Source organism: Gymnoscopelus braueri, assembly GCF_963280865.1.
Source record: "Gymnoscopelus braueri genome assembly, chromosome: 7".
Taxonomy (NCBI): Eukaryota; Metazoa; Chordata; class Actinopteri; order Myctophiformes; family Myctophidae; genus Gymnoscopelus; species Gymnoscopelus braueri.
Window position 1 is genome coordinate 44,530,739 of NC_137608.1, and position 14,641 is coordinate 44,545,379.

General features: G+C 44.9%; 1 protein-coding gene across 1 annotated transcript in view; it reads left to right on the forward strand.

Moving 5' to 3' along the window:
- The window catches only part of znrf3 (zinc and ring finger 3), a 123,662-nt gene extending 115,269 nt beyond the window's left edge, over nt 1–8,393 (forward strand). Inside the window, exons 7-8 of the mRNA XM_080433879.1 lie at nt 3,332–3,434; nt 4,243–8,393. Of these exons, the coding sequence (XP_080290005.1) occupies nt 3,332–3,434; nt 4,243–6,113 (1,974 nt within the window). The 3' untranslated portion in view covers nt 6,114–8,393. The remainder of the gene's footprint in view (nt 1–3,331; nt 3,435–4,242) is intronic.
- Nucleotides 8,394–14,641: the final 6,248 nt, after the last annotated feature.

The window sequence follows — 14,641 nt, forward strand, 5'->3', positions numbered from 1 at the left end:
GCAACATGTTTAACATTTTGGACTACCTCCAAACCATTGGTTCTCAAAGTGTGGTCCGGGGAGGAGGGGGGAGGGTTTCTAAACAGTTTTTTGAAAAAAAAATCAAAAACATTTGTTTTCAAGATTTTTCAAAAATAGCCAAAGAAATCTAAAGTGACACAGATGCGTTCCAGGTCTTTATGGGTTAATGTAGCATCATAATCATTGTAACCACTTTATCCATTTATACGTTGGCTATTCAAAAATGGCAGATGTACAAGCTCATTCTGCTACGTTTGAAATTTCACGAAAAATATCGAATAAATCTTCTCTTATGGGGGTCCCTGGCACAAAAAAAAAATTCAGATGGGGGGGTCCACGGCCAAATCATAGAGTTAAAAATAACAGAGAGGGCACCGGATATCCCCTCCCATCCACTTGCATTGAGGTGCTCACCCGGCGCATGAGCCGAAATCACCCCCTTCTTCCTGGGTTGTGAAATGTGATGGGCGAGGCCTATTCGGGGCTTCTGTGACGCATGCGTCACAGAAGCGCAGCCCCCCCCGTGTGCAAAGCTCGTGAGTCGAGCACATTGGTCGAAAACGTTTTCGCTCGTTCATGTACAGTGGCCCCAGCCGTTTTGAGCTGCAGTACCTATGAATGGCCAGCATGTACATTGCGCTTCAATGCAACCCACTGGGTTCTTCTGGGGGCTTGGGGGCCAAAATAAATATCACGAAAAAAAAAAAACTTTTGAGAACCGCTGTTCCAAACAGAGAAGCCCTCACTCTCTCTCTGTAATCTTTGGCGCCCCCCCCCCCCCCCCCCCCCCATGGGGGCCCCAGATGCCAGGTTGGGAAACCCAGATCTGTACAATGGGGATGGAAGTTCCCCCTGACGTTGCCCATGGGGCCCTGAAGCCCTTAACGATCCTCTTTTCTTTTGACACTCTTCCCGGTGCCCGTTTGGTGAGAGGAGGTGCGGCCGGGCCCCCTTGTTCGTTCGTTCATCAGTGCACCTGGGAGAGATAACGGTATCCAGTGCACTATCGCGGCGGGGGGGGGGGGGGGGGGGGCTGTGATTAGGGCTTCCTGTTTTCCCCAAGCGTGTTCTTCCTTTAATCCGCCAACAGAGTCATTGTCGAAATACGTGTCCCAGACCCTAATCTGGGCCTTTGAGGATTTACTGTAACAAGCATTGCTCATCCTCGTCGGAGGAGGAGGGGAGGGGGGGGGCAAACCCCCCAATACCCAGGAGGGGGAGCAGCGAGCTGTGTGTGTGTGTGTGTGTGTGTTAATATACTTGTGAGGGCCGCCAAATGTCCCCAGAAGTATAGTAGAATTTGAGAAATACAAATTGTGAGGGCAATTTTCCTGGTCCTCAAAGAGTTACACAATACTTTTTTTAGGCATAAAATTAGGAAAAGATTCAGGTTGGAGTTGGGGTTAGATTTAGACATTCAGAGGTTAGGTTTTGGGGTTAGGGTTGGAGTTCTGTCTGATTTATACTTAGTTGCGTGCCGGTGTCACGCACCGCAAATAGCCGTTCTACAAGCACACAATGCATTGCAGAGCGATGGTGCTGTGTGCTCTGTAGATCAGCTATTTTCAGCCTTTTAGAGTTAGAAAAAATAAGAACGGCGTTCATAAAATCGCTGTCCTCAAATATTGATGTCCTCACAAGTATAGTAATACAAACGAGTGTGTGTGTGTGTGTGTGTGTGGTTATGTGTCTCCTCAATAAGGACACGAAGAAAACAACAAAGCATGGCGCCAGTATTGCACAGAGGAAGTGGCGTTTATAAAGGGCTGAATGGCATCAAAGCCATTTTTTCAAGGAGTGAACTCGGCAACAAAAGGTTGGGGTGGAAAACAGCCCAAAGATGAGTCACGTTTTAAGGCACAGAGAAGAAGAAGAAGAAAAAAAAAGAGCGGGGTGGCAGCCAAACAGCAGTGGCTGAAACACAGCAGCAGCCCACTAATGCGCTGGTTTGCAGTGTTCATTTTGTACAAAATGTTCGTTGACAACCTTTTTTCACCGACTGAATACTAAATAAAAACGTACCTATGAATACATATACTGACAATTTCGTCAACAATAAATAAAAAACTAGACTCAAATGTTAGGGAGGACTAGTGGACAAAAGAGATCCAGTAGAACTAAGACGATTCATTTTATGCTTGGCTGCGCATGGGTGTCACGCTCCGAAAATAGCCTTGTAGCTTGTAGATCGGCTATTTTCGGCATGCAGCCAAGTACAAATCAGGTATTAATGCCCCCCAAAATCCATTTTAGTCGACTATATCAACTGTGGTTATATTTAGTCAACTAAAACTAGACTAAAAGTCTAGTTTTGGGTGGGTTTGAATCCACCGTGGTGCATCAGGCTTTATCGTCTATATACGAACACAATTGGCCCGTGTGCGGGGGAGGGGAGGCTGATAATTGTCACTGCACGTAATCCGAACATACGGGTTTTAAACACATATCTTCTCCTTTGGGGGGGTCCCTGGCGCAAAATCTTTTCAGATGGGGGTCCGTGGCCAAATACATATTAATTTGGGCGTCCTTGACAGAACCACTGGTTTTTAAAGGTTAGGAGTCATCAACATCCTATTGCTGGGTCTATACTTTATTCTCTATCACTGTGCTGCCACCTGCTGGACATTCACGCATACATCCAAGTACATCGCAGTTCTCTCTGGGAAATGGAAACAGATTGCAGTTTGTAACTTGCAGTTTTTTTTTTTAACAAGGTGCATCTGTTCTTTTGTTGTAACATGACAGCACTGAAGCAACGCTCTTCCTCTGTGCATTCCCAGGGTTTAAATAAAGCTTATTGATTTTTCTTCATATGCAATGGTCCCTCTTTGCTTTGGGATGTGTTATTCAGTCTTTACGCGCACATTAATAAATAGTCCAGTGTGCAGAGGAGCAGGAGAACGTAGAGGATAAAACTGTGTGGAAACAATTAGGAGCTTTAGAAAATAACTGCTGTGCAGAACCAATGCAAAGACTCCAGGGCAGTCCTGTCCTATTGGGACAGATGATTTGCAGCAGGCGTGGGTTCGTCTGTGCCTGCTTCTCCCAACTGTTCTAGCCAATACAAAGAATTTAGATGTCACCACCACACGTGTCGGTAGGCGGAGATCAACCAAACATTCTGGCTACGCGAGACTATATTTTGATTTATATGATGATGGGGTAGGAGAGTTCCAGACAGCTATCTATCAATCAAACTTCTTTTTTTTTTAAAGAAAGTATGTAAGTGTAACCCTAATTTATATGTTCACAACAATCCCGGATTGGGCCTTTAATGTCTGGTGTGCTGTTTGTGTTTGGTCCCGTTTAGGAGCTGCGCGTCATCCCCTGTGCCCACAGGTTCCATAAGAAGTGCGTTGACCCCTGGCTGCTGCAGCATCACACCTGTCCACACTGCAGACACAACATCATCGGTGAGTTCCTGCAAACCACACGATCTGGGCTTAGATTTTTTAGCCCATTCAATCCACGAACGCATCTGTGTCATTAAAAAACTAAATTGTCTATTCAAAAATAGCAGATATACAGTGGTGGAAAAAGTACTCAAATTCTTTACTTAAGTAAAAGTACCAATACTGCAATATAAAAATACTCTGTTACAAGTAAAAGTCCAGAATTAAAAATTTACTTGAGTAAAAGTACACAAGTATTGGCATCAAAATGTACTTAAAGTACCAAAAGTAAAAGTACTAAATATTTGAAAATAGCAGATCTACAAGCTCACAACGCGTCGCAACGCGACGCGTTGTGAGCTTGTAGATCGTCTATTTTCAAATAGCCCATGTATTAAATAGGGCTAAAGTGGTTAATGTTTGTTTCATAATATCATAATTTATATCTGAAAAGTAACTAGTAATTAAAGTTTGCAAATAATTGTAGTGGAGTAAAAGTACAATATTTGCCTCTGAGATGTAGTGGAGTAGAAGTAAAAATATTGGAAATTGGAAATACTCAAGTAAAGTACAAATACCTCAAAATTGTACTTAAGTACAGTACTTAAGTAAATGTACTTAGTTACTTTACACCACTGCAGATATACAAGCTCATATCTATGAATTTTCACGATCAGGCAAAATTCCCAACACACTGAACTGAATAGTTTTTTGCAATGTCATGATGTGTGTGAAGCAGGAGGTCCTCGATACCAAACAGTGGAACCATGTGTAACAGCAGCTGATTGGTCGGATGTTCTCATCCTTTTGTTTCCTGTCTTGTTTCCAGAACAAAAGAAGGGCAACGTGGGCCCCGTGTGCATGGAGCCCGGCAACCCGGTCCACGGCCGTCAGCAGAGGGTGGTGCTGCCCGTGCACTACCCGGGCAGGGTGCACCGCACGGGCCAGGTGACCGCCTACCCCACCCGCACCAGCATGGACCCCCACGGCAACCCCATCACCGTGCTGACCGTGGACCAGCACCCGGACCCCCAGGGCCTCTACCCGGCCCAGTCCGCCGCCGCCTTCCTCCGCGGCTACCACCCCGCCCTCCACCTGGACCACTCGCTCAACCCGCACCACTGCGGCCTGGAGCACCGCGGAGGACCCCCGGCCTACCCGCCCCAGCCCCACCACGCCGCCGCCTTCAAGCGGCCCAAGTTCCACGGCGGGCGCAGCTTCTCGCGGGCTGCCTGCTTCTCGCAGTACGAGACCATGTACCAGCACTATTATTTCCAGGGCTTGACTTTCCCTCAGCAGCCCGAGGGGGGCGCCGCCGCCCAGGGGGGGCCGGCGGGGGCCGGGCCGGGGCCGCTAGGTGGCGGGGGAGGCGGCGGACCGCACAAGGCTCACCACGGCAGGGCCTTCCAGCAGGGGCTGCTCTACCCCACGGTGGTGCACATGGCGCCCGCCGCCGGCTCGCGCATGGCGGAGGGCGTCGGGCCGGTGTCGGGCCTGGGCTGCTACCACCACGGCCACCGCTCGGTGTGCAGCGGCTACCTGGCCGACTGCCCCGGCAGCGACAGCAGCAGCAGCAGCTCGGGCCAGTGCCACTGCTCGTCCAGCGACTCCATGCTGGACTGCACCGAGGTCAGCAACCAGGGCGTGTACGGCAGCTGCTCCACCTTCCGCAGCTCTCTGAGCAGTGACTATGACCCCTACGTCTACCGGAGTAAGAGCCCGTGCAGGGGGGGCGGCGGCGGGGGGGAGGCGGGCGGCGGCCTCGCTGACCTCGCGGACTCGCTGACCCCCGCCCCCTCGGGACACGACTGCCTCCAGGCCCCTCCTCCCGGCGGGGGGGCGCCGGGGGGTTACGGTTCGGGGGACCACCTCTCCGGCTGCAGCCTGGAGCCCGGCTACAGCGGTCGCTCGTCACTGGAACCCAGGGAGCACGGCGGCAACGCCAGCACTACCTCAGCCGGGCCAGCGGAGGCCGCCGGAGCGGACAAGGGAAAGGGGGCGGGGCAGGGGGAGGGTTTGTCGTCGTCGGGGGAGGCGGGGCACGCGGCCGCCGCCGCGGCGGCGGCGTGCGGCTGCTGCTTCGAGGTGCTCCCGCCCAGCGTGGAGCGCCAGGGGCAGGACTCGGACCGAGTCGGGCCCCTGGCCTCGAGCCGCTGTCACCGGGGGGGGCCGGAGTTTCAGAGCTCGCCCCCCAAGAACTACTTTTCCCCCGGCGACCACATGTGCGGCGGCCCCGCCCCCTCGGAGCAGATGAGCTACGAGGGGCTGCCCTGCTGTTTCTACAAAGAGATGAAGGTGCACCGGGCGGCGGCCGGGCGCTACGCCGAGGACTACGCCGTGAACGTGCAGTACGCGCACCACCACGCCCACGCCGACTCGGACGCCGCCTGCTCCTCCGGGCAGGGCTGCTGCGAACTCAGCCAGAGGATACCCATCATTCCCGAGGACACAGACTGTGAGTTGGGCGCGATGGGGCTGGAGGAGAGCCAGAGCGGCTTGCTGCCCCCCGCGGCCGTGGAGGCGGAGGCGCGGCCGGGGGAGGGGTTCTTCTCCTCGGGACAGTTCAGGGGTCCGTCGTCGTCGGCGTCGGCGTACCCCCAGGAGGAGGAGAGCCGCGCGCTGTTCCACCGGCCTCAGTGCGGCGGCGGCGTCCTCGGCGCTTCGGCGAACTGTACTTCCACTAATGAGGGGGGGCTCTGAGCTCCCCGGGGGAAGAAGGGACTCAAGCCTCATTTTGTACTCGGGTCGCGTGACTGTGTCGTGCACCGGAAATAGGCGATCTACAAGCTCTCTGAAAAGACGTTGTGCCAGGGACCCCCCCATAAGAGTTTTTGAGATTTGTGTTGTTAAAAAAAATCTAAATGATCACAAATCTTTCAAAATGTTTAGAAAATATCTCATCCACAACCTCGCAACGCGTCGCATCTGGAAGCGTTGTGAGCTTGTAGTATCAGCTATTTTCGAATAGTGGTTGTACTGTTTCTCGTTTTGCGGACCCCCTTGGAACCCCCTCAAGAACCCCTGGGGGTCCCCGGACCCCCACTTTGAGAACCACAGGCGATGCGATGTGACACTTTGTGAGCTTTGTAGATCTGCCGTTCACGCCGCACGACACCGTCGCACGACCGAGTATGGGACTCAGCCCAGCCGTATTCTTCGGTACGGAACCAGTCAAGTCAATCAATGAAACCCTCAAGTTGCCTTGTTGTTAAACCCTGCTCGCTGAATGTTATCATCTTAGAATAGGCTCTATGCACAGCAGCCATATTGGAAAGAAATTGGGCCTCTTCCTTACTTCCTTACCAGTGATACTAATGAAGGCTCTGTTCCATTAAGTGTAGCACAGGTTCTCAAACCTTTTAATTGCAAGGACCCCCATAACTCTGAGTGTGTACAAATGGAACCTTTGTGTGTACAAACAGGTCCATTTGGTTCCATTTGTACACTCTCAGAGTTACACACCCGTAAGGGGCCATTTGGAACCCCTCAAGGAACCATGAGACCTCTTTGAGACCCACTGGTGTAGCAGAGTGTTTCCAGTGAGCCCACAATATCAGCACCCTGACTCTGTTTGACCAGAATGGAACAGAGCCTTCATTAGTATCATTGGAAACACCTATGAAGGAGAAAGTAAGGAAGAGGCCTGATGTCTTTCCAATATGGCTGCTGTGCACAGAGCCTATAGTGTGGATTTCTACTGAAAAGCGAAGGCCTGAACGTTCTCTCCATATACACACTATATTATTATTCAGTTCATTCCTGTGGCCGCGACCGTCTCAGACCCAAAACCATGTTGCCATGGAGAGGAGACATAGAGTTCTGCTACAAATATGGATGGAGGTTGATTGCTGTAACCAGAGTGGTTGGTGTTGGCATTTAGATGTAGGCTATCTGTCACGGGTCAGGATTGTGCAACCATAAGTAGTGACTCTGTAACTGGGCCCAGTTTTTTTTTGGTGAGATTTTTCAGACTTAGAGAGACTAGACTCCTTTTCCCCCCCCCTGTGCAACGTGTTTGAGGATTTTTTTTATTTTAAGTACGCTTTTCATTCTTGTCACACAAACATTTGCATGTACATGCACAGCACACGCTATGTAAATGTACGTGTACATGTTGCCTGTAAAGCTTCAATAAACCACCAACTCAGATAGACAGGTTAAATGGATATAGCTTTACCAAAACAGAAAGACATGATTGTTTTTTTGTTTGTTTTGTTTTTCTTTCTTTTTTCAAATGCAGGGAAGGGTGGGTCTTTCTCAATGCCTGTGAGCTACACAGCCACACACTCAGAAGATGAAGCTATATAGTCTAAAAACAAGAAGAATGCATAGAAACATGAATGCATAGCTGACACTGGTCTCAGTTCTATCGAATACGGAATGAGTTTGTTTTATGCATGTCTTCGCTGTCAGGCAGAAAGAAACCTTGTACGTCCAAAATTGGTTAAATATTTATAAGCACCACAGAAAGGGAAAATAGCCGATCTACAAGCTCACGTTCGGCAATTTTTGCTTCTTTTGTGTGACACTCTTGTCCGATAAAGATCATAAGAAAAAAAACATACAATGTTTAAATATGGAGATACAAGGTTTCTGCCCGACAACAACGATATACATTTCTGTCCAGCTGTGGCCTAGCTGTTCAACACGTGCCCAGACCAACACAAAAGCCTTATGCTGGTTATTAGCCTTGGAAGCACCATCTAAAGACATTGTGCCACTTCTGGTGAGATGGAGTCCATATAGTGACATAGTTGATTTGGGTCAATAGAGCTCTTTAAACATACATTTTTTAAGCCCTTAATAGTTTTATTTTAGCCGACACTTATCAAATATCCTCCACACAGTAAAAATCCTGTGTTAATTTAACTCTGAAAGTGTAAAAATGGACCCGTAAGGGTCCATAAACGGTCTATGAAAACGTGCTCTTGATTTTGTTGGGCTTTTATGGTTCTTGTATGTAAGGCCAAAGGATAATAGCTGGGAAAAAAGAAAACAAAACGTATTCATAAGGGTTCCTTATTGTACTGTGACTATTTTTAGTTATTTTTGCAGAAGTTATACAGGAAAAATCCATAGCGTTAATTAACTGTGTACAGGTGGAACCGAATGGACCTCAAGGGTCCATTCTGTTCCACTTGCACACTCTCGGAGTTAAATTAACGGCGAGGATTTGATGGTGTACACATCCAACAGAGTATATGTTTTGAATTCTATCACACAGTACATAACACATGCTTGCGATATCCGACGTTAGTCAATTCAGGCCTCTCTGTGTCCTGCAGACTGTTTTTTATACTGTTTCTATGAAATGTACTCACTCTTCACAGAGGCAAACCTTCTGAAAAAATAATCCTATTTATAAAGTTAACCCAGTGCTGTAATCAAGTGGAGAATCTAATCTTGCCTTTTGCATAGAAAAAATGTACCTACTGCAAGTATAAAAAGACTGATTTATACTCGGCTGCGCATCGTGTCTCACGCCCGAAAAAAGCAGATCGACCAGATCGACAAGCTCGACGCTTTGTGAGCTTGTCGATCTGCTATTTTCGGTGCGAGATTCTGCCGCCCAAAGTGTAATTCAGGCGTAACATTTCGGGGTACTTGAGTCACTATTTAAATTTTTGTTTTGTATTGTTTCTAGCACTTAAGAAGATTAAAAATGTGTACAAAAATTAATATTTTTTAATTTTTTAAGAATATAATTATTTTCTGTCATTACCATTACAAATGTTTTAAGGAAAGGCTAGAAATCAATCTGTGTATATTTCTGTACCTGTATAGCAACACATTTCATAAATGGAAATATGTTCTCTGAATATTTATTTACTAATATATTTATCTTTAAGCCATGTCTTATGTTCAGAGTGTATGAACGTATTGGAGTTATTTGGTTGCTTTTTATTTTGAGAAAAAAATCACTAACATGAGACTTTGTATATACATGGTAATTGCACACAAGACGATTAAATATTCTCTGACCAAAAACTGATTTTAAAACTTTAGTACCATACAGTTTTGTAATTAAAGTGTACAAAGATCTGTAAAATATACAGTTTTATTCAAGTAAGTGATGTTGTGGTGTTTTCTTTTCATTGCCGTCATTTGAATTCCATATAATTTCCTTATTTATAGAGAATTCAGATAAATGTAATTAATGTATACAGTCCATTTACGTAGATGTTTTTCCTCAATGCTTTATCTTCATGCTAGACTCTCTTTTCATCCGTTTTTAACTTTGAGTGTGGGTGCTCCTCCTCTTCTATTCTATATATCTTATATTTTAAAGATGCGTTCTCATTTATAATGCACAATCCTGAGAAAAGAGAGATAACCTCATACCACACTGTTAAAGAACATGAAGTTGGTTATCGCCATCAGGCCAAAAGCAGGGCTTGTGTGTGTGTGTGTGTGTGTGTGTGTGTGTGTGTGTGTGCGTGCGCGCAATAACCCCACATTTGCAAGACTACTTTGGTAGAGCTTTGGGTTGTGTAGTTACCTTGCCATCATGATGTAACTCCAAAGGTGGACAAGAAATCAAAAATAATTTCTCCATTGACTAGAAATTGATAATTTAAAATATGCTCCTCATTGACTTACATTCAGTGAAAAGGCTCTTTTAAACCCGTAACTAATAATTTCTATATATACTGTATATATAACTGAACAAAGGTCTAAATGTATGTCAGACATTTTTTATAATATAAAATAAATCTGTAATATATTATCAAACATCTATATAGGAAACAATATGAACTATAGTGTTAACAGAGTGACAATGACATATCACATGAGTCATTGTGAAACAATTATGATTCATGGTCACACACTATTTCAGTAATATAATTAATTTGATTATATCTTATTGTATAATGTGTGTGCTCGCAATACTTTGCCACGCTTTCTCCCTGGATCTATTTATTGCGTTCGCGTTTCCTTTCTTGCTTATTATACATTTTACTTCCTTGTATGATTCCATGAGCTGCTGCTGTTCAGCCACAGAGAAGAACGCTGCTTTCGTTTTAGGCTCCATGATTGTGGTCAAGTTCAAGGATTCTGCTATCGACTTTCATGGTCTTTTACAGGAATACGTGAAGCCTGGCTAGTGGCTTTACTATCCTGGCTCGACACAGCCTGGCTTGACAAGGCCTAGCTCGACAAAGTTGCTCCTTTTCAGCCTGGCTTGACGTTCATGGAACGAAATAAACCAGGCTATACGGACCCGACTTTGTCAAGCCTGGATTTGACTTAAGCCCAGGCTTATTTAATTCACCTTTCGTGAAATAGGGCCCTGGCCGAGTTCTTCCGCCCGCCTCCCGATGACTTTGCCCTCAGCTCTGCTCCTGATAGGTCAGCTCCCCAATTGGCAGGGCTGTGTTTAAGCACATGCAAGGTAGGCAAATGCCTATGTCTTGTTTAATTAATTTTATTTATTTTTTTCTAACCCTAGCCCTTTTTTTTTTAAATTAAATAACATAATCCTAACCTAACCCTAACCCTAAAACCGAAATAAAGTAACAAAGAAACGCCCAAAAACGGCCACAATCCGCAATTGTGCGCAATAACCGCAAAATTTCGCGCGCGCACAGGTCGCACACCATGCACGCGCGCACAACGTTTTCTGTCCGTTGCCTAGGGCGCATTCTGACATTAACACGGCCCTGCCAATTGGCATGTCTGTAGACCAACCATGATTATTTTCACTACAGATATTTTGTCCAAGTAGTACTAGTAGCCATCAATGGCTCTACTGTAATATTTAATTGTTGTATATATAGTGTGATACAGTACACTGTATATATGTGTAAATAAATTAAGAATAATTGTCTTTCATCGTTCTAAATGTGCGGACTGAATACAGTTTTCATCATAAGTACTTTGTGTCTAAAACTTAGAACAAACCAAGCCGACTGCAAACAGTGTGGACTGGGACTCTGTCTTCTTCCACTTGAGTTAGAACGATTTTTAAAAACAATATCTTTATAGTTATAGTGCATGGTGTGAAGGGCCCTTCAACTTAGCCCGGGTCCGGGACCAGACGAATCTGCCGGTGCAAAAAAAAATTGCCCTTGGCGATTTTCCTCCTAGAAGCACCAGACTCATATCCACGCAGTGATATAGTCTGGCTACGCGAGGCTACCTTCAACTGATATCTCTGTGTCTGTCTCTCCAGTCTGTCAGCAGTCAGCCTGCCCCTGGCTAAGGTCATCCCCATCGTCAATGGTCAGATCAACAGCATTTGCAGTGAAACACCCAGCCACTTTGTCCAGGTAACGACTCAACTCAATGTGTTCAGTTAGCCTGGCTTTACTTTGATCCAGTTAACAACTCAATGTGTTCAGTTAGCCTGGCTTTACTTTGGTCCAGTTAACAACTCAATGTGTTCAGTTAGCCTGGCTTCACTTTGGTCCAGTTAATAACACAGTATGTTCAATTAGTCTGGTTTTACCTGGGCCCAGGTAAAATCCATTCTTTGGTGCACTTCCTTAAAGAATATCCTTAGTTTTAATTTCTGTATTTTACTGTGCACCCTTTCTCAGTCCATTGTACCCTCAACCCGAAGATGAAATACCTTGAGACTAATCTTGCGAAGAAAGGAAAGTGAATTACATCCATCTTTATTATCTTCTCTGTTGGGTGGAAACCTTATTATGTCCAAAACTTTTACTTTTCAGGACGCAAAAGTTGCAGATCGACAAGCTCAAAATGCGACGCTTTGTGCTGCGGTTCGAGCTTGTGGATCTGCTACTTTTGGTGCTTTTGTGTGACGGTGTAGTATGATTAAAACTCAAAAAGTAAAAATATGGAGTTAAAAGGTTTCTGCCCGACAACGTTATTCTGCCCGACAACGTTGTCGGTTTCTGCCCGACAACGTCTCTCCTCTTCATGTCTGTCTGTCTGTCTCTCTCCATCTCTCTCTTTCTCTCCAGGACTTGCTGATGATAGACCAGGTGAAGGAGTTTGCAGCCAATGTGTACGAGACCTTCAGCACGCCGCAGGAGTTGCAGAAATGAACCAGGAAGAAACAAACTGTACGAGAGGACGAGGAGGAGGACAAGGAGAACAAGGAGGAGGGTGATTGCAATGAGCCGAGAGGGACGGAGATGGGAGTAGAACACCATCCAACGTTCACTCCTTCCTTCTCTCACTCTTGGCACCCCATAGTAGCTGCAGAAATAAACAGGCTTGAGGGGAGAATGGGAAAAGAGGAGGATTTGGAGAGGGAAGAACAGAGAGAGAGAGACAGACAGACAGACAGAGAAAGACATGAGTGTGGAAGACAATTCTTCTCCCATCTCTCTCTCTCTCTCTCTCTCTCTCTCTCTCTCTCTCTCTCTCTCTCTCTCTCTCTCTAGTGGTGGAAGACTGTATTTGCATTTCCCTCATTGACAGTTTGTAGGGAACACCTGTCGCCCACACCAGAGTGTTTAAAAAAAGGCGGGTTTCGGACAACTCACTTTGAATGCTCCAACCTTTATTGATCAAGAGTAGCAGCAACATTTTGATCTTCACTGTGTGTTCTTCAGAAACATGTAGGTCAAAACATTGCTGCTGCTCTTGATCAATAAAGTATGGAGCATTCAAAGTGAGTTGCGAGCCCTTCATTTTTTAATGATTTCATTGCCCTTGCAGTTAATCTCAGCACCAAAATAGGAAGATGTGTGTTAAATTGTTCTTCAGTGGAATATTTGGACATACTGTACACATCATAATCACAAGACACTAATGTGGCCCAGTCTGACATCCAACTGAATCTTGGCAGGTGGAGTTCCCAGGACTGGCATATAGTATGTCAGGAACTGAGTGAGTAATGAAGACAGAAGAGTTACTAAAAAACTATTTTTCCTGTTCCAACAAAATATTGTTTGTACCAAAAGTAAAAGTACACATTATGCAGAATGTCTTTCACAAGTGTTCAAGATGTATACAAATCTTTTGAAAATAGCAGATCTGCAAGCTTACAGCGACGTTGTGAGCTTGTTGATCTGCTATTTTCAAATAGCCGAAGGGATAAAGTGGTTTATGTATGTAATAATAATACAAATCTACAAAGTAAGTTAACTAGTGCCTAACTAAAGTTTTCAAATAATTGTAGTTGAGTAAAAAGTACAATATTTGCCTCTGAGATGTACTGTAGTGGAGTAGAAGTAAAAGTACTGAACATTGAAAATAATCCAGTAAAGTAAAAATTCCTCAAATGTGTACTTAAGTACAGTACTTGAGTACATGTACGTAGTTACTTTCCACCACTGCTAATGTACAATCACTAAGTATGTGCAATGCAATCATGTCATCTGCTTTTGTATTGTTTTAAGTTAGCTGATGAAAGTGTAATCGTACTTAATATTGAAAAAATGTGGTAGGCCTACAATTCCATGTAAAAGTTTGAGAGTTGATTTATTTTAGTCTACACAAAATTCAATTTTTAAGTACATATTTCTAGTTAGTTCTAGTTCAAATGATATTTTTATTGTCACACATAGATACAGTATAGCTGGTAGTAACATTGGAAGCAGTGAAATTCTTGTGCTTTGAGCTTCCTCAACAGTTTTGAACACATACATACAATACAATAAAATGTAATGTAATAAAATAAGGTAAAATGGTACATAGTAATATTCCCATATCAAATTATATATGTAGCTAATTAAGTGCAACAAGGTTGATCGGGCAGGTCAGACACATACAAATAATCTTTGAAATCGTTCTACAGTCCTTATGTTTTTATCTTTATTTTCTTTCAGCAGTGAAATACAGAGCAGTATATTTGCAGTGCAGATAGAAAGGCCAACTGAGGAAAAGAAAAACTACAAAACGTCCAGTGATAGATAATTAATAAACAATTACCTCACATACAGCATTCACCTGAATCACAATTAAATCTACATGTATATTAAATGATTAAATGACCATTAAAGGATGGTATATATCAAATATATCACAGAACATTATTTTTGAAAGTATTCCTACTAAAGGGTATTTAAGGCGTTACGCAGTCACTAAAGGGAAACATAGTCCTAGGCTCAAAACAGCAGTTCATTTAACCACTTAAACCCCACCCCAGAAAATAGCAGATCGACAAGCTCACAAGTCTTGCTGGGACACATTGTGATCTTGTTGATCTGCTATTTTCAGTCAAATCCTTCCCCACAATTGCAAGAACTTCTGGGACCTCCGATTATCCCCACAATAACAGAAAATACGCTAGTATAGAGCCCTGAGGGACT